At 38.8% G+C, this 17,650-nt stretch overlaps 3 protein-coding genes and 2 pseudogenes across 3 annotated transcripts; all 5 read right to left on the reverse strand.

Moving 5' to 3' along the window:
• Positions 1–804: 804 nt before the first annotated feature.
• Positions 805–2,008, reverse strand: LOC116013259 (protein EXORDIUM-like). The gene has a single exon (XM_031252962.1). The coding sequence runs from the start codon at positions 1,917–1,919 to the stop codon at positions 939–941; it is 981 nt and encodes a 326-aa protein (XP_031108822.1). The 5' UTR covers positions 1,920–2,008; the 3' UTR covers positions 805–938.
• Positions 2,009–3,593: 1,585 nt separating this feature from the next.
• LOC116017527 (protein EXORDIUM-like) lies at positions 3,594–4,919 on the reverse strand. The gene has a single exon (XM_031258141.1). The coding sequence runs from the start codon at positions 4,664–4,666 to the stop codon at positions 3,725–3,727; it is 942 nt and encodes a 313-aa protein (XP_031114001.1). The 5' UTR covers positions 4,667–4,919; the 3' UTR covers positions 3,594–3,724.
• Positions 4,920–6,373: 1,454 nt separating this feature from the next.
• Positions 6,374–7,555, reverse strand: LOC116019267 (protein EXORDIUM-like). Its single transcript, XM_031259420.1, has one exon. It carries the CDS (start codon positions 7,467–7,469, stop codon positions 6,528–6,530), a length of 942 nt encoding a protein of 313 aa, XP_031115280.1. The 5' UTR covers positions 7,470–7,555; the 3' UTR covers positions 6,374–6,527.
• A 2,241-nt stretch (positions 7,556–9,796) lies between these two features.
• Positions 9,797–10,961, reverse strand: LOC116025623 (annotated as a pseudogene).
• A 2,880-nt stretch (positions 10,962–13,841) lies between these two features.
• On the reverse strand, positions 13,842–15,036 carry LOC116025614 (annotated as a pseudogene).
• Positions 15,037–17,650: the final 2,614 nt, after the last annotated feature.

Here is a 17,650-nt window from a genome sequence, read left to right on the forward strand (position 1 = left end):
GGGGGGGGGGGGGGGGGGGGGAATGCTACGTTGGGGAATATTTGTACATGCACTTCTGTTTATATGCTGGAAAAGCCGTGTAGCGCTGTAGGACTTGTCTTCTCGCACGTGATGTCAAGCTTTAGCTTGTGTGTATTCAGATTTCAGACATTATTGGTGATTTGAGATGAACCTTTACTTTGGACCAACGTCATTGTTTTGGGTCTTAATAGTGCCTATTGGGCCTTGTTGTGGGCTTGACTAGTCACACTTATCATGGCCCAAGTAACTTTTTTTTTTTTTTTTAAATATCAAAAGAGGGGCGGGATAATATGAACTCTGGAGATGAGTTAATGGAGCTTCAATGAATTTCATGCTATACTCATTTTTCGTAGCAACATTAGCTAAAAAGTTGACATCTTTGTTTTGTTTTGTTTGTTTTTCTTCTCTAAAACCATGCTTGATGGCTTGATGCTTGCGCACTCGAAATTGGACAACTCTCCATGGCAAGCTTCCAACATGTTGAAAACGTGTATTATCATGTCAAGTCGTGAAGTAGAGACCGGAGACTCTTGGGTAAAACTTTTGTGAAATTCCATAATAGGTATGTCTTCATCATACTTGATAGAATAATCAGTTCAAAGTTTTTCATTCATGATAGGTTCAACCGGAAAAATGAGTTCATCTTGGAAGTTAGTCAAATAAAAATCACGGAAGTTACTTTATAGCAAATTAGCTTAATGTGTAAATTTATGTGTTTTTAGTATTATTTTAGTTTGTATTTATCCTAAATTATTTTTAACAAAAGAATATGCAACAATAATGGACATATGAAAGAATGAAGTGCATTTTCATTAATAAATTCTGAATTTTTCTCAATAAGAATGAATGAATCAAAGAATATGTAAAGACGACACTATCTCTTTTTGTGTGTGTTTGGCAGGTAAACAAACACGGCATTAGACCAGCGTAGAACAGGACGAGGTTGAAGGATCAAACAGCGCAGGGAGCAAGTACTTCCTCCCATTTGCGCCATGCGCATTATAGCTAGCACCGCTAGTAGGGTCCACCAACAGATTGCCAGCATATCCAGGGAAGGCCCCACTTCCGTAAACCCCGGTGCAAGCCGAAGCAGCCTCCAACGGCGCGTCCGCCGGGCCCTGGTAGAACCCGTTTCCAAATGGGTTAGTGACGGTCCCAGCCATGAGGCTCGCTAAGTTAATGACCATACCGTCCAGGCCCACATCGTTATTGGGCGCCACCAAGGGCTGGGCCTGCGGGCCATAAATGGGCTGGTGGAAGGGCCACGCGCATTTTCCCGGGCACGCCGTCTCCGAGTTGCCAACCCAGATGTAGGCAAATTTGTAATTCTTTCCCTTCGCAGGGGTAATCTTGGAACTCATCGAAGAGCCGTGGGTCCCGCATCTGCTAGTGCAAAATCCTTCGACGACAACATCGGAAGCCGTGAGTACAACGTTAATGGCGTTTTGCTGATCGCCCTTGGCCGCCAGCTCTTGAATCTGGTGGTTTTTCAGTGATTTTCCCAGAGAATATTTCTCGTCCAAGATCTGAGTACCTAGCGAGAGGACGAGCGGGGAAGCTTTCTTGGACTTGAGCGCGCCGTAGTATTTCTCAGTGGCCTTCCACCACGTCGCGACGGAGGGTTGGCCGCCGGCGGCGGCGGCGGCGGGCTTAGATGTGGAAGACAATGAGGTGATGAAATCGGAAACAATGGCGCGTTGGGAAGGCTTGAATTTGCCGTACCAAATAAGGTTTACGGTGACCTTCCCGGTGAGAAGAGCGCCGTTGTGATATTGAAAGAGAAAAGACTGGTCCTGGGTTGACTCAGCGAGTTGCCTCGCACCCAAGGAGTATTGAAACAAAGAAACGAAAATGGCTAATTGAACAAAAAGAAAACTGGGCTTAAGAAGAGAAGCCATTGTAGAGATTTAATTTCCTGAACTTTGTTAGCTGAAGAGAACAGAACAGAAAGTTGGAAGTGATGAGGAAAACTGTGAGTGAGGCGATGCTTATATAATGCAAAGAACACAGCATAGAGACGGAGAATCTACACATAGATTACAGCTAAGGGAGAGAGTGGTTTTAAGACAACTAAGAGACAGCCTGCGGGTAGAGAAAAAGGACAAAAACGTAGTGGAGTTTGGTCGTCACGGTCTGGGAAAATGTTAGAAATTGGAAAGGGATACAACTGGATGGGGTTGCTACAACTGTTTCTTTTTTATTCGTTTTAAATTGCCTTTTCTCTGTTTAAATTAATGGCGCCATGTTTGAGCATGTTTCTTGCTTCTTGTGAACACTACTTTTATTGGAGTAAACAAGTTTGGTGATATGTCCTATCAACATAAAAGATGGGAACCACGAACCATGCCCGCCAAACCAAAGTTGCTGGTTCCAGGAGGATTCTTTGGCAAAGGGGAAGGTTTGATTGATAAAACGCGTTGTTATGAATATAGGGGTTAGGAATACCGAATACGTGACATTTTCTTTGTATCTCCCAACTGTGAACTGTTAGGTGTTTGACAAGTTATAAACCGGACAACAATAATTCAATCATCTACCTATTCAGACAAGTTAGTATTGTTGATTTAGTTTTTTTTTTTTTTTTTTTTCATTTATTCAAATTGACAACAATCTAGATTGGTTACCTAGTTATACGTTATCTTGGCTGGTAACGAAAGTTATATTTACTTTGATTTACAAAAAAAGTCCATAAATCTATATTTTTCTACAAGTTCAAACAACACCATACCCTTTCAATTTTGGCTTGCCCATTTTGGGGTATAACACTGATGATCCTATTCAGATTGGATGAACTTATACTTACATTATATTATGATTTTATTAGGAAAAAAAGTTTTTTTTTCATATTTATTATTTTATTTAAAACTTTTAATTTTAGATCTTATTCGAATATAACAAAATGTTGGAATATTAGGGGAATATGTACAAAGTTATGCTGTTTTCTTTGCTGCCATTATTCCTGCTATTGCTTAGCTGGTGGAGGGAATTAAGGTGGCATATAGCACGTTATAGGCCACAAAAATTATGTTTGCGACACTTACCGAATACTTGGCATAATTACATATATATAATAAGCTTATAATTAAATATATTACACAATCGCTATAGATTATAACATTTGATTCATACTCTTATTCAATTCAAATATAATATGGAATTTTCACGGACAAAAATTGAAGGAAAAAAAACCAAAAGTGAGCAGTACAAATCACAATAAATTAGCTGTAAATTTATTTTAATTTGTTTGAAATTTCCCGAGTCAAGATGAGAGCATGAAATTTTAAAGTAAAATAATGTAAAGAGAATATATTGAAAGAATTTTATTGTGAAATTTTAAGAAATAGATATATTATATGTCTTAAAGGGTGGGGAAAATCAAATAATGGAGCTTATGACGTCAGAAGAGAAAAAAGAACTTACTGGTAATATATACAGAGTTTTATAGAGAAAAAATATTTTGACAGGTAATAAACGGTTAGATAAATATTTTTTTATTCTTTGTATTACCCTTCAAATTGAATTGTTATAGATGGGGGATATTAATGCTATCAATTTAATGAGAGGAAATGAAATAAATTAAATTAAATTTGTTTTTCTATTAAATAATTTGGAACAAATAAACAAATGAATAAATTACATAAATATTTCTACATGTAATATAGTTAATCCCCTGCAGATTCTGCTCTAAATGATTTTTCCCCTCTCAAACCAAAGTGGAACACGACGAGGTGGAAGGATCATACAAAGCAGGAAGCAAGTATTTCCTCCCATTTGTACCATGTGCATTGTAGCTTGCACCTGTTGTCGGGTCGGTCAACAGGTCCCCAGCGTAACCCGGATAAGCTCCTTTGCCATAAACTCCTGGACAAGCGGAGGCGGCCTCAAGCGGCGCGCCGGCCTCTCCCTGGTAGTATCCGTTTCCAAACGGGTTTGTAGCGGTTCCGGCGAGCAGGCTGGCCAAGTTAATCACCATTGCGTCCAAACCGACGTCGTTGTTAGGCGCAACCAGCGGTGGGCTCTGCGGGCCGTAAACGGGCTGGTGGAAGGGCCAGGCGCAGTATCCTGGGCACTGAGTTTCCGAGTTGCCGACCCAAATGTAGGCAAACTTGTTGTTCTTCCCCTTGACGCGGGCAGCTTTGGAACCGTGGGTTCCGCAGCGGTTCACACAGAACCCGGGGACGGAGACATCAGCGGCGGTCAGCACTACATTGATAGCGTCCTTGACCTCACCCTTAGAGGCAAGGCTAACGAGTTGTTCCTGAGTCAACGATTTCCCTAACGAGTAGCTCTCGTCAAGAACTTGCTTGTTCAAGTAGAGGGAAAGAGTCTTCTTGGAATTAGCGAGCGAGTAGTACTTCTCGGTGGATTTCCACCAGGTGGCGACGGAAGGCTGGCTTTTCTGAGAGCCGGAGAGAGAAGTGATGAAGTCGGAGATGATGGCTCTTTGGGAAGGCTTGAATTTGCCATACCAGATCAAATTGACAGAGATCTTGCCGGAGAGCAGTGGGCCTTTGTGGTATTGCAGAAGCTGGTTAGGCTGTTCTTGGTATAAAGCATTCAGCTTTCTGGAAGCAAAACAAACATTAAACAATGAAACCACTAGTAAGAATGTAATAAGAAGGTGGGTTAAAGAGCTTGTAGCCATTCTGGGATTTTTCACTAAAGTATCAGATCAGAAGAGAGAATACAATTGAAATGCTTTGTCTGGGTTGGAAGCGAATGGGAGGAGAATGTGGTATTTATAAGGTGGAATTGCTTGCGGAGATTAAGGATGGAATTGATATTTTATTACTGAAAAGTGAAGCAATGTATATATTTGCGTGGTCGCGGAGGCGTGATGGAACAATGGAAGATGCCCAGAAATTGACAATGAAGTTGCTTTTGTGAAGTCAATGGAGAGTGGAGAAGGTGGCAATCAAAATTGAAACGCGTTGTATCTCAGAAATGAAGTTCCATCTAGTGATTATGAGCTAACCGCCCCATATTTAAGATGCCAGCTAAGTTCATCGCAATTGCTTTGAAAGCATTAAAGGACATGCCAAATTGCCAATTCAAATCTTTTTTATGTTTCTGCATTTGTGCTAATAACACAATTTTGGCTTCTAGAGTTCTAATAAGTCATAACTGCATCCAACAGTCTGCCCGCAGTTCTTCATATTTCTGCTCAATCTGTTTTGGATTTCAACGTAACGTAACCCAATTTGCCACCTATGCATAACTGACTAACAATTTAAATGAAGACAGTAATAACGTTGACTTGTTAAATATGTTCAATAGACAAATAAAAGATGAGAAATGCTACTTAACCCAAAACTTTCCTCGCAATTTCTACTCTTGATGTGCCATAATTTAATTAAATTATTTAGCATTTAATTAAAAGTGTGTGGTGTCTGTCAATTCATTGCATTCAATGAATATAAACCATATCATGATCAACCCAATAGAATTGTAGAGAGTTAATCACGGAAAACATCCCATTAAGAGGGAGGACTAGGGTTTGTTTGTTGCCAACAATAAAACACATTGCGATGACTAGTACTTGATTTAGCTAGAGTTTATTATCATTGTTGAATATGCTTGTGAATGACTATGCATGCTTGGATGGTCTCCTATCTTATTCCTAGCAAGGCCGACCTTTCATGTCTTTCTGGATCAAAACTAAGTCCTTAGAATTTATTTTCAACAAGGTTCTCAGTTCTCTACTTCTTTCCATTATCAGGTGTCGAATCTCAAATCTAATCATTCATATTTGGCCATGCCAAGTTTAGGAGTGTGTTATCCCAAAGTTTGAACTCCTAGAGTTTCAACATGGTAAATTCACATACTGTCTCTAGAGATTCTTGATGGTCTTTGAAATATGTCATCAATAAGAGTTCTCAATTTTAAAAGACATTGTTTGTACATTAATATTACATTTGTAAAGGCCTTATTGTTAACCTCTTCTACTAAGTCTTCAAAATAGGAAGCAGTGGAGCTATGAAAATCACAATTGGAGTGTAATTATTTATTAAATGTAATTTGCTAAAATAGCAAATACAGCATTTGCAATTGGCATTTTGAGGAAAGATAATTATTTTTTCAAACCTCCCTAATTTTTTTCAAACAAAAAATATATTGCTACAAAGAGGAGCCAAATAAAGGTTTTGCTCATCAATGATTGCCATTCCGCCCTAATTTTTTCGCTTCTTACCTTTTAATTTCCTGTACTCTTATTTCTGCGTACCAAACACTGTAATTTCAATTTATACTTTATTCATTGAATTTCAATTCCACCGAATTACAATTCTTTTACCTCCTAATTCACTCCTCCCAACCAAACGCCTCGTTATAGATTACGATATTAACCCATCAATTAAATGGAGAAATCAAATAAATTTAAATTGTTTTTCGATTATATAATTTGATTTGAAACAAATAAACAAATGAATAAATTACATAGAATTCTCTACATGTATTGTAGTCTAATCCCCTGAAGATTCTACTCTAAATGCTTTTTTTTACTCCTCTCAAACCAGAGTGGAACACGATGAAGTAGAAGGATCATATAAAGCAGGAAGCAAGTATTTCCTCCCATTTGTACCATGCGCATTGTAGCTTGCACCAGTTGTCGGGTCGGTCAACAAGTCACCGGCGTAACCCGGATAAGCTCCTTTGCCATAAACTCCTGGACAAGCGGAGGCGGCCTCAAGCGGCGCGCTGGCCTCTCCCTGGTAGTATCCGTTTCCAAATGGGTTTGTAGCGGTTCCGGCGAGCAGGCTGGCCAAGTTAATCACCATTCCGTCCAAACCGACGTCGTTGTTAGGCGCAACCAGCGGTGGGCTCTGCGGGCCGTAAACGGGCTGGTGGAAGGGCCAGGCGCAGTATCCTGGGCACTGAGTTTCCGAGTTGCCGACCCAAATGTAGGCAAACTTGTTGTTCTTTCCCTTGACGCGGGCAGCTTTGGAACCGTGGGTTCCGCAGCGGTTCACACAGAACCCGGGGACGGAGACATCGGCGGCTGTCAACACTACATTGATAGCGTCCTTAACTTCACCCTTAGAGGCAAGGCTAACGAGTTGTTCCTGAGTCAACGATTTCCCTAACGAGTAGCTTTCGTCAATAACTTGATTGTTCAAGTAGAGAGAAAGAGTCTTCTTGGAATTAGCGAGGGAGTAGTACTTCTCGGTGGATTTCCACCAGGTGGCGACGGAAGGCTGGCTTTTCCGAGAGCCGGAGAGAGAAGTGATGAAGTCGGAGATTATGGCTCTTTGGGAAGGCTTGAATTTGCCATACCAGATCAAGTTGACAGAGATTTTGCCGGTGAGCAGTGGGCCTTTGTGGTATTGCAGAAGCTGGTTAGGCTGTTCTTGGTATAAAGCATTCAGCTTTCTGGAAGCAAAGCACACATTAAAGAATGAAATCACTAGAAAGAATGTAAGTACAGAGTGGGCTAAAGAGCTTGTAGCCATTCTGGGATTTTTCACTAAAATTTCAGATCAGAAGAGAGAATTGATATGCTTTGTCTGGGTTGGAAGAGAATGGGAGAAGAATGTGGTATTTATAGGGTGGATTTTTCTTGCGGAGATTAAGGATGGAATTGATATTTTATTACTGAAAGAAATGAAGCAATGTATTTGCGTGGTCGCGGAGTTGTGATGGAAGATGCCCAGAAAGTGACATTGAAGTTGCTTTTGTGGAGTCAATGGAGAGTAGAGAGAGATCGCGGGAAGGTGGCATTCACTATTCAAGATTGAAACGCGTTGTACCTCAGAAATAAAGTTCCATCTAGTGATTTGAGTTAGTGAGCTAACCGCCCCATATTTAAGATGCCAGCTAAATTCATCGCAGTTGCTTTGAAAGCATAAGTGGACATTCCAAATTGCCAATTCAAATCATATTTATTTTTCTGTATTTGTGCTAATAAGTAATAACACAGATTTGGCTTCTAATAACTGCGTGCCAATGCTCTGCCCGCAGTTCTTCATATTTATGCTCAATATGTATTTATAGGATTTTATATTCCGTCTCCCCTCTCAACGTAACTCAATTTATTACTTATACATAACTGGCTAACAATTTAAACGAACACAATGTTAACGATTTAAAGTTGACTTGTTAACTATGTTTAAGATACAAATAAAAGATTAAAGAGGGTTTATTATGATTATTGCTTACAAAATGCAAAATCTTTTGAGCTAGTGTAGTTACTATGTGAATTGTCTGACTAACATGTATGGTTGGATAGCTTCCTAACCAATTCTTAGCAAGGTCGATGTTTCTCTCTCTCTTCCTCAAAACTAAGTCCGATGCATATATTTTCAGCGAGTTCCAAGTTATCTACTCCTTTCCGCAATTAGGTGCCAAATGCCAAATCTAATTCTCGGTATTTAGTTGTGTGACAAGTGTCAAGTTTATAAGCATGCTCTTGCTGAGATTTGAACTAGAAACGGTGAGAATCTCACGATCAAGATTGGCTTGTATGTAGTTCTTTTTAAAAATAGTGAAAAACTTAGACTTCCGTGTTCTTGGTCTAATATTGTAAAAGAGTCTTCCAACTATTAAATCCGATTACTAGATTTGTTAGATGACCTTTAACTATTTACTGATCTAGTGCAATGAAAAGAACAAAGAGTATTAAGCAGATAATGTGCAAAAGGATAATAAAGCAGTAAGAACACCAAGAATTGGTGACCCAGTTCGGAATCTCAATTCCTACATCTGGGGGCATCACTCTGATTGCCCAACTCTTCATTGATCAATTCTGAAAATGTTCCACAAGTTTACAGTAGAGAATCACGTGGCAACTCTAGAAATCTTCATCATCACCATTCTAGAGTTCAGCCTTGAAGAGTTGAAGAATACTTGATCTCCCGATCTTCTTGAATTGAGGCTCCCCCTCAATCATAGCGCAACTGACTTTCAGAGTGATTGCTGGCCCAAAACTTCATGAAGAAGATGCATCTTGAATTAAAGGTAAGCTTTGTCAAGATTTCTCGTTATCACATATGAGGAAGCTTTCACGTTCAGACTTTGGTATACTCTCGAATGATCACTGATCACTGGAAATTTTCTCATATATATCTTGCCCAGATTCGGTTAAGTTTGAAGCCTTCGTAACTGACTCTGATTCCTCTTCTTGTCTTCCTTGTATTGGTTCAGGCTCAGCAAGCTGTCTTTAAAGCATTCTGATCCTTTTGCTGAACTATAGGAAACCTAATACATCATAAGAGAACATGTTTTTGAACTATCTGCTGAACTAACAAAATTGTCACAAGGACTTGTTACAACTTAGGAGTTTCACGAATGTTTTTCTTTTTATCAATTTTATTAACAATTACATTTACATTTTGTTTCCAATTCCTCTTAATTAAATAATATCGAGTATATCTAATATGTTTTGAGGTTAGTAAATGTATGGGATCAACTTTGATAGGGTATTCATAATGAAGCTTATTAAGTGATGAGAAAGAAATATAACTTAAGGTGGTTACATAGATCATGCTTCATTTTAAGTTTTCAGATTATACTAGACTAATTTTAAGTTTAGAATTTTTGTTCAAAGAAAGGCAAATTGCGCTAGAATTTTCATCATGATTTTAAGTTTCTCAATGATACTTACCTTGTCGTAAAAGTATGATTTATATTGTGATTCTTAAACCATTAAACCAAACCTAGTATGTTAAGAGGAAATATTTTGGTCATAGTCGACAAGTGGGTAGGCATATTGTATATTTTTTGTAATCCTCTTTAAATTAGATCTACATAGATTACGAATATTAATTGAGAAGATACCAAATAAGTTAAGATTGTTTTTCTATTATATAATTTGAAACAAATAAACAAATGAATAAATTACATAAACTTTTCTACATGTATTATAACTTAATTAATCCGCTGCAGATTCTGCTCTAAATGCTCTTTCCTGGCTCAAACCAAAGTGGAACACGATGAAGTGGAAGGATCAAACAAAGCAGGAAGCAAGTATTTCCTCCCATTTGTACCATGTGCATTGTAGCTTGCACCAGTCGTCGGGTCGGTCAACAAGTCACCGGCGTAACCCGGATAAGCTCCTTTGCCATAAACTCCTGGACAAGCGGAGGCGGCCTCAAGCGGCGCACTGGCCTCTCCCTGGTAGAATCCGTTTCCAAACGGGTTTGTTGCGGTTCCGGCGAGCAGGCTGGCCAAGTTAATCACCATTCCGTCCAAACCGACGTCGTTGTTGGGCGCAACCAGAGGCGGGCTCTGCGGGCCGTAAACGGGCTGGTGGAAGGGCCAGGCGCAGTATCCTGGGCACTGAGTTTCGGAGTTTCCGACCCAGATATAGGCAAACTTGTTGTTCTTCCCCTTGACGTGGGCAGTTTTGGAACCGTAAGAACCGTGCGTTCCGCACCGGTTCACACAGAATCCGGCGACGGCGACATCAGCGGCGGTCAGCACTACATTGATAGCGTCCTTGACCTCCCCCTTAGAGGCAAGGCTAACGAGTTGTTTCTGAGTCAACGATTTCCCTAACGAGTAGCTCTCGTCAAGAACTTGCTTGTTCAAGTACAGCGAAAGCGTCTTCTTGGAATTAGCGAGCGAGTAGTATTTCTCCGTGGATTTCCACCAGGTGGCGACGGAAGGCTGGCTTTTCTGAGAACCAGAGAGAGAAGTGATGAAATCGGAGACGATGGCTCTTTGGGAAGGCTTAAATTTGCCATACCAAATCAAATTGACAGAGATCTTGCCGGAGAGAAGTGGGCCTTTGTGGTATTGCAGAAGCTGGTTAGGTTGTTCTTGGTATAAAGCATTCAGCTTTCTGGAAGCAAAACAAACATTAAACAATGAAATCACCAGTAAGAATGCAACAACAAAATGGGCTAAAGAGTTTGTAGCCATTCTGGGAATTTTAGAGAGAAACGCTTTGTATTCAAATAGAGAACTTAAAATTGTCTTGTTGTCTGGGTTGGAAGAGAATGGGAGTAGGATGCGGTATTTATAGAGTGGATTTCCTTGCGGAGATTAAGGATAGAATTGATATTTTATTACTAAAAAAAAAAAAGCAATGTATAATGTATTTGCGTGGTCACGAAGGTGGTGATGGAAACTGCCCAGAAAGAGACAATAAAGTCGCTATGGAAGTCAATCAATTCAAGAGAGATGGCTGGCAAATTGAAACGCGTTGTACATAAGCATAAAAGTTCAATCTAGCAATTAGAGTTAGTGAGCTAACTTGTACTGAAAAATAAGTAAAAAATCAATATCATTACAGCTTGCTTACAGCCGGGTGGTCCATCAACCGAGGATACATTGGAAAGAATTTCCAAACGTTACAGCTGACAACATTAAATGTGGACAGAAAAAAATTCATCAAAAATCTCGTGTTCATATCCTAGACTCGTAACGAATAAAATGAAACTTTTATTAATATTTCAAATAACTCAATAACGTGTGACATTTAAGAAAGTAACGGACGAAATATAAATTGTCATTAAAACAGGCGCGGGACAGTGGGAAAGGGTGACAGGCTGTAGTGTGTGGGGACAGGGGAGTGCGTAGATGGGACCACTGGAAAGCTGGGTGTGGTGAGTCAGCAATGGAGATCCAGTTGTCAGGTTTTGAGATTGGCGATCGAGCTTCGTCAGAGGATGAGAACGCAGAGTCACAGAAATATGATTATAAATTTTTTTTAGTACTTCTATACAAATTAATTTAATATTTTCATGTGATTAGAGTAAATTAATGTACGAAGCACTGAATACGTGATATTCGATGTTATAGATTAAGTCGAGTTAACTTTACATGAAAGTAGAAAATTAAAATGTATAAACAATATTATTCGAATGTACGAGGAGAGTATCCTATGTCATATAAAAATAGAGGAGTGTGATTAGTATCAACTGCGTCGCGCCGGAAAACATTATCCTCCGCAAGTAGTGGGATAGGGCAAAGGAATCCAGCTGGACCTAGCTATCACGTGACAAGTAGACAATAAAGCTAATCTCAATTGAGTGTATGCGACCGAATAATAAACACAAAATTTTAAAGTTATTTACTTATGGAGTTACAAAATCATATTTATTATGAGCACACCTTTAAATAATGGTTACGAAATTATACTCATATGTTGTAATATAATATTTAGAATTGTCTCCAAACATAACGATATTTGTAATATTTAGAATTGTCTCCAAACATAACGATATTGACAAATATTTTGGGATATTATTTTTAGAATTGTCTTCGAGACATAACTGAATTGGCTAAGCATTCTAGAAACACTTTTAATAATTTTACTCATTCAAAGTTTTGAGAAATTTCATACTAAGGTGCAATTCTCTTTGATAGGGACATGAGACCCTGAAGGTTCATTTTATTGGATAAGTCTTGACTCGGGGGAAGAAGGATGCCTGGACCAAAATGTTAAAGGACTTACTATCAAGGGCTATTAAACCCACAGCTTCAAACATAACCTCACAAATTCCAAACCACCAAGTTACCATGCATCTTGTGTAGAAGAAGGTAGCAGGACACTTTATTTACCCGTGTGGAGATCGTTGAAATCTAAGTAGGGACATGTGTACGACTGTACGGCCAAGATTGAAGACAAGTCGATGTTGTACGTTTGTCGAACACATTGAGGGACTCTAGACTATAAACAGACACCATTTCCTCCACTTAAAAATCATCAATTAGCTCAACAAACTCCTCTTGGTTCATTGACTTGGACCCTAATTCCCAAGCCAGGATTCGTTCCCCCATGCGTATAATATTATTCTAGACCATGCTTGAGAGTTGAGACTATAGCCCCCAAGTTAGTAAAGAGAAGCTTCGTGCAAGTGGCAAAATGTAATGCGTGTCTGAAGGGCTTTGATGTATCTGGATCAATAAGCTAAGATTGTAATGTATCTGCACTGCACGTACATGCATTGCTTGGGAAACAATCAAAACAAAACAACACGATCTAGGTTAATTAATGTGACGATGTTAAGTTGTAGCCGACAGTACAACATTTCCAAATTCCAACCCATAAGAAAAGGACATGCATGCATGGCAGCGTCGTTAATTATACTGGCTAGTGGCTACCTTATCCTCTGCTACCTGGAAGGAATTGAAGAAAAGGGCACGCAATGGCAAAATGACCCCACGAGAAAGTATGCAGAGCTTCCCTTTATTCCTGGAAGTAAATTACGCATTTATTCCCCATATTTAAAATGCCCATGATGCCAGCTCAGTTCATCGCACTTTATTGCTTTCAAAGAATAAAAGGACAAACAATCCATACCAATTCAAATCTTTTGTATTTTGGGCAACAAGTTGAGCAAAATGTTGATTTGGTAATTGATAGATATCCGATCCGAGATATACAATTGGCGCGTTGTTAACTAATAGTCAACTGTGAAGTGAAAATCCAAATTGGTCTCAGAGATATTGGAAGATCTGTTATCATATGTCCATATTTTACATTCTCAGCTTTTATTTTCAATTTAGGAAATGGAATAACGTGCTTAGAAAACAAGTCCAACACCAATTTAGGAAATGGAATAACGTGCTTAGAAAACAAGTCCAACACTCAATTTAATTAGGAAGGTTGCTTAAATTAAATTTGTAAATCTTAAGGGTCTTTTCACTGCAAACCTTTAGGTAATGCTTTTTCTTTTTTCTTTTTTTTGTTTTTTTGAAACCACTCCAAAAAAAAATCTTTTGTATTTTTCTGCATTTGTGCTAATAAGACAAATTTGGCTTCTAATAACGGCTAGCCAATGGTCTGTCTGCATGCAGTTCTTGATATTTCTGCTCAATAGGTTTAGGTACTTGAGGTGTATGTTAATGGTTAAGGATATGCGAACGGCTTTAGACGATTCAATTTGCAATGGAGATGGAGTATATTATAGATTATTATTTAATTTCATACAAGTACGGAGTAAATAAAAGAATATATTATATATTAATCACTCTACTAATCTACTCTACAAGTATTATCGAGCCTTCATCCCGTGCAGATTCTACTCTCAGACCAAAGTGGAACACGATGAAGTAGAAGGATCAAACAAAGCAGGAAGCAAGTATTTCCTCCCATTTGTACCATGTGCATTGTAGCTTGCACCTGTTGTCGGGTCGGTCAACAAGTCACCGGCGTAACCCGGATAAGCTCCTTTTCCATAAACTCCTGGGCAAGCGGAGGCGGCCTCAAGCGGCGCGCCGGCCTCTCCCTGGTAGTATCCGTTTCCAAATGGGTTTGTAGCGGTTCCGGCGAGCAGGCTGGCCAAGTTAATCACCATTCCGTCCAAACCCACGTCGTTGTTAGGCGCAACCAGCGGTGCGCTCTGCGGGCCGTAAACGGGCTGGTGGAAGGGCCAGGCGCAGTATCCTGGGCACTGAGTTTCCGAGTTGCCGACCCAGATGTAGGCAAACTTATTGTTCTTCCCCTTCACGCGGGCCGCTTTGGAACCGTAAGAACCGTGGGTTCCGCAACGGCTCACACAGAACCCGGGGACGGAGACATCGGCGGCTGTCAACACTACATTAATAGCGTCCTTAACCTCACCCTTAGAGGCAAGGCTAACGAGTTGTTCCTGAGTCAACGATTTCCCGAACGAGTAGCTCTCGTCAAGGACTTGCTTGTTCAAGTAGAGCGAAAGAGGGTTCTTGGAATTAGCGAGGGAGTAGTACTTCTCGGTCGTCTTCCACCAAGTATTCACAGAAGGCTGGCTTTTCTCGGAACCGGAAAGAGAGGTAATGAAATCGGAGATGATGGCTCTTTGGGAAGGCTTGAATTTGCCATACCAAATCAAGTTGACCGAAATCTTGCCGTAAAGCAGTGGGCCCTCGTGGTATTGCAGAAGCTGGTTAGGCTGGTTTTCATACAAAGCATTAAGCTTTCTCGAAGCAAAACACACATTAAACAAAGAGATGACTAGCAAGAGTTGAGTAATGAACTGGACAAAAGAAGCTGAAGCCATTATATTCTGGGAATTTCTAAGTGATATTGGCAATGCAGGGATATAAGCAAGAAGTGGTATATATAGAGTAAATAAAGGGTGGGCTTATATTAGTGTGTGAGCCTGCTGTTTATAAAGGCGGTCGAAGCTGCCATGAAATGAAACCCACGCTTCTTTTTGATAGGTAAAGACTGCCCCAGTGCGTATTGATTCAAAGACGCAACGCGGTGTGCTTTAAGGTAAAGTAGGAAGTGGTACTAGAAAACTGGAATCATTAAACCTTATTTACAGCTGGAAAATGTAAGCGGGAAGCTATCTGTTAAAAGAACTTAACTAAGCCTTGACGGCAAAGTTAACTTGGTAAATCGCAATCATATGTTGTGTTTTGTGTATAGACCGGACGACTTTTGGTGGTTAATGTATTGCCAATTGCCATGATATCAAAGCTGGAGCCTGGAGGGAAAGATGGTTTGGAGAAGATGACAGGCTGTAATGTGTGGGGACAGGGAGTGAGTAGACTATGGGGTCCACTTTAGAGGTGTGAGTGGGCAATGGAGTCCAGTTGTCAGGTATTGCTATGGGTGGAACAGTGTCAGAGCAGAGCATCCTATGATTAGCATTATACCAACCCATCTCCCCACTCACGTGATAACTCCCAATTTTTATGTACCTTACATTGTGTAACTGATCCAAAACTCTATTTAAATTATGTACATAAATTTAATTTATAATTACTTTTATTTCATAAATATTTGTTTATTAAAATTAACATATTATGTACTTGTTGTTAATAAATTATATATCTATTATATTTAATGTATTTTGAATCACGGTTAATATATTATCTACCATCTATTCATTTATAAGTATACAATCTAATTATTAAAAGTACATAATATGTTAATTACATATAAATAATTTGAATGTATTTTTTACTAAGATCCACAATGTTTTTTCAAAAAAAAAGAAAAAAAGATCCACAATGCAATATCTATTTTGGTCCTTTGTTTAGTTTTTGGATAATTCCATATCCAAAGCCCAATACCAATCTTTGAGTTTTCCATCAACAGCCCAACAAACTGGTCCGAACCCAACTATATCCCCGCCATATAAAATAACAAATTATATATATATATATATATATATATATATATATATATATATATATATAGAAATTACAATCATATGAGACAACACCTTCCCGTGAGACAGATATGCGACAACGTGAGTGCACACAGTTTACTACGCGGATGCACACAGCCTAAAGTGTGTGTACTTAGCTTACATGAGTGCACACAGTTTAGGGTGTGTGCATTCGTGAAGTAGACTATGTGCACTCACGTTGTCGCACTGTCTCACAGGGAAGGTGTTGTCTCATATGAAGTCAACCATATATATATATATATATATATATATATATATATATATATATATATATATATTAAAAAACTCATAAGTTTTTTTACAATGTATTATCTGTTTTATATTAATCTTAATCTTTTTTCACCCGAAGAGTCAATACCTTCATCATGCGAGTTCAATCATGTGAACCATTATTTGATGGATGAATCATAAAAGATGGATGATTTTTTATGTATTTTTTGCTTTATGTTTTTTAAAACGAACACTATTGTTATTTTTAAAAAAATGTTTCTGGTGAGATATGGTCCAGTTGGGACGGCATTGAAGCATGAATGCAAAAATATAATAAGACAAAAAAAACACAAATACAATATTCATCAAACATTAAAAAATCATATTATTTCCTTAAACGTAAGCCGTGAACTCATTTGTATGTAAAGGACCAATGAATATCAGATCCTATATACTGAATTGAAATTTTAAAATAGTTCAATCATTTATATGTTGTGAAAAATATTGATAACGTTAAATGCGTTTATAATGAATATTATATCAGATCCTATATACTGAATTAAAATTTTAAAAAAGTTCAATCATTTATATATTGTGAAAAATATTGATAACGTTAAATACATTTATAATTGTAAACTGTAATTTTATTAAGGATACTGGATCGGGTACAATGGTCTAGACAAACTGATCTAAATATCAAAATCAAAAGTCAGGGTCTACGATCTCGGGAGACCGGGCAGTGGGTTTAAGAGCTCCTCTCACTTTGAAATGTTACTCTATACTACTGCTGGTGAGACTCAATTTCTAATCTTTGTTACCAATCTTCATCATTGTGACTAGTTGTTTTCATAAAACTATACATTGTGTGTTGGAAAAAATGGCATAAATGACATTTTAAGTGGCCATTTTGTGGTATAAATATATGTAGGGTCCATATCCGATTTGGGTCGGGTCAAAGTGTATTCGGATTCTTCGTAGTGAGACGAAGAGATCGATATATTATACGCTCAAAATGGATAATGGGTGAATGAGAAATTGGTTCTCAAAGTAGACCCATTGAGATGGAATTTGTGTGGGAAAAGCTTTAAGGAAAGCATTTGTCCCACATTGGTTTGGGAAGAGGATTTCACCCACTATAAATACAAGAGTCTTTTTAAGGCTAATTGACTTGTATGGCATAGAGGCTCTCTCTCGCGCGCATGGGGGTGTAAATCAAATCCCAAAATGAGTTCGAAAAGGCTTGAACTCGTGTGGGTGGGCACGCGAGCTAAGTTATGCCGAATTTCCGAACATTTTTCCATCTCAGTACCACACGCGCGAGACATTGCTAATGTCTCGCGGCACGCCTCGGTAGC

This window comes from Ipomoea triloba, chromosome 1, assembly GCF_003576645.1.
Source record: "Ipomoea triloba cultivar NCNSP0323 chromosome 1, ASM357664v1".
Taxonomy (NCBI): domain Eukaryota; kingdom Viridiplantae; phylum Streptophyta; class Magnoliopsida; order Solanales; family Convolvulaceae; genus Ipomoea; species Ipomoea triloba.

Bases quoted from the DNA above. Each gene is read 5' to 3' on its own strand.
- LOC116019267 (XM_031259420.1), bottom strand. From the start codon at position 7,469: ATGGCTACAAGCTCTTTAGCCCACTCTGTACTTACATTCTTTCTAGTG.
- LOC116017527 (XM_031258141.1), bottom strand. From the start codon at position 4,666: ATGGCTACAAGCTCTTTAACCCACCTTCTTATTACATTCTTACTAGTG.
- LOC116013259 (XM_031252962.1), bottom strand. From the start codon at position 1,919: ATGGCTTCTCTTCTTAAGCCCAGTTTTCTTTTTGTTCAATTAGCCATT.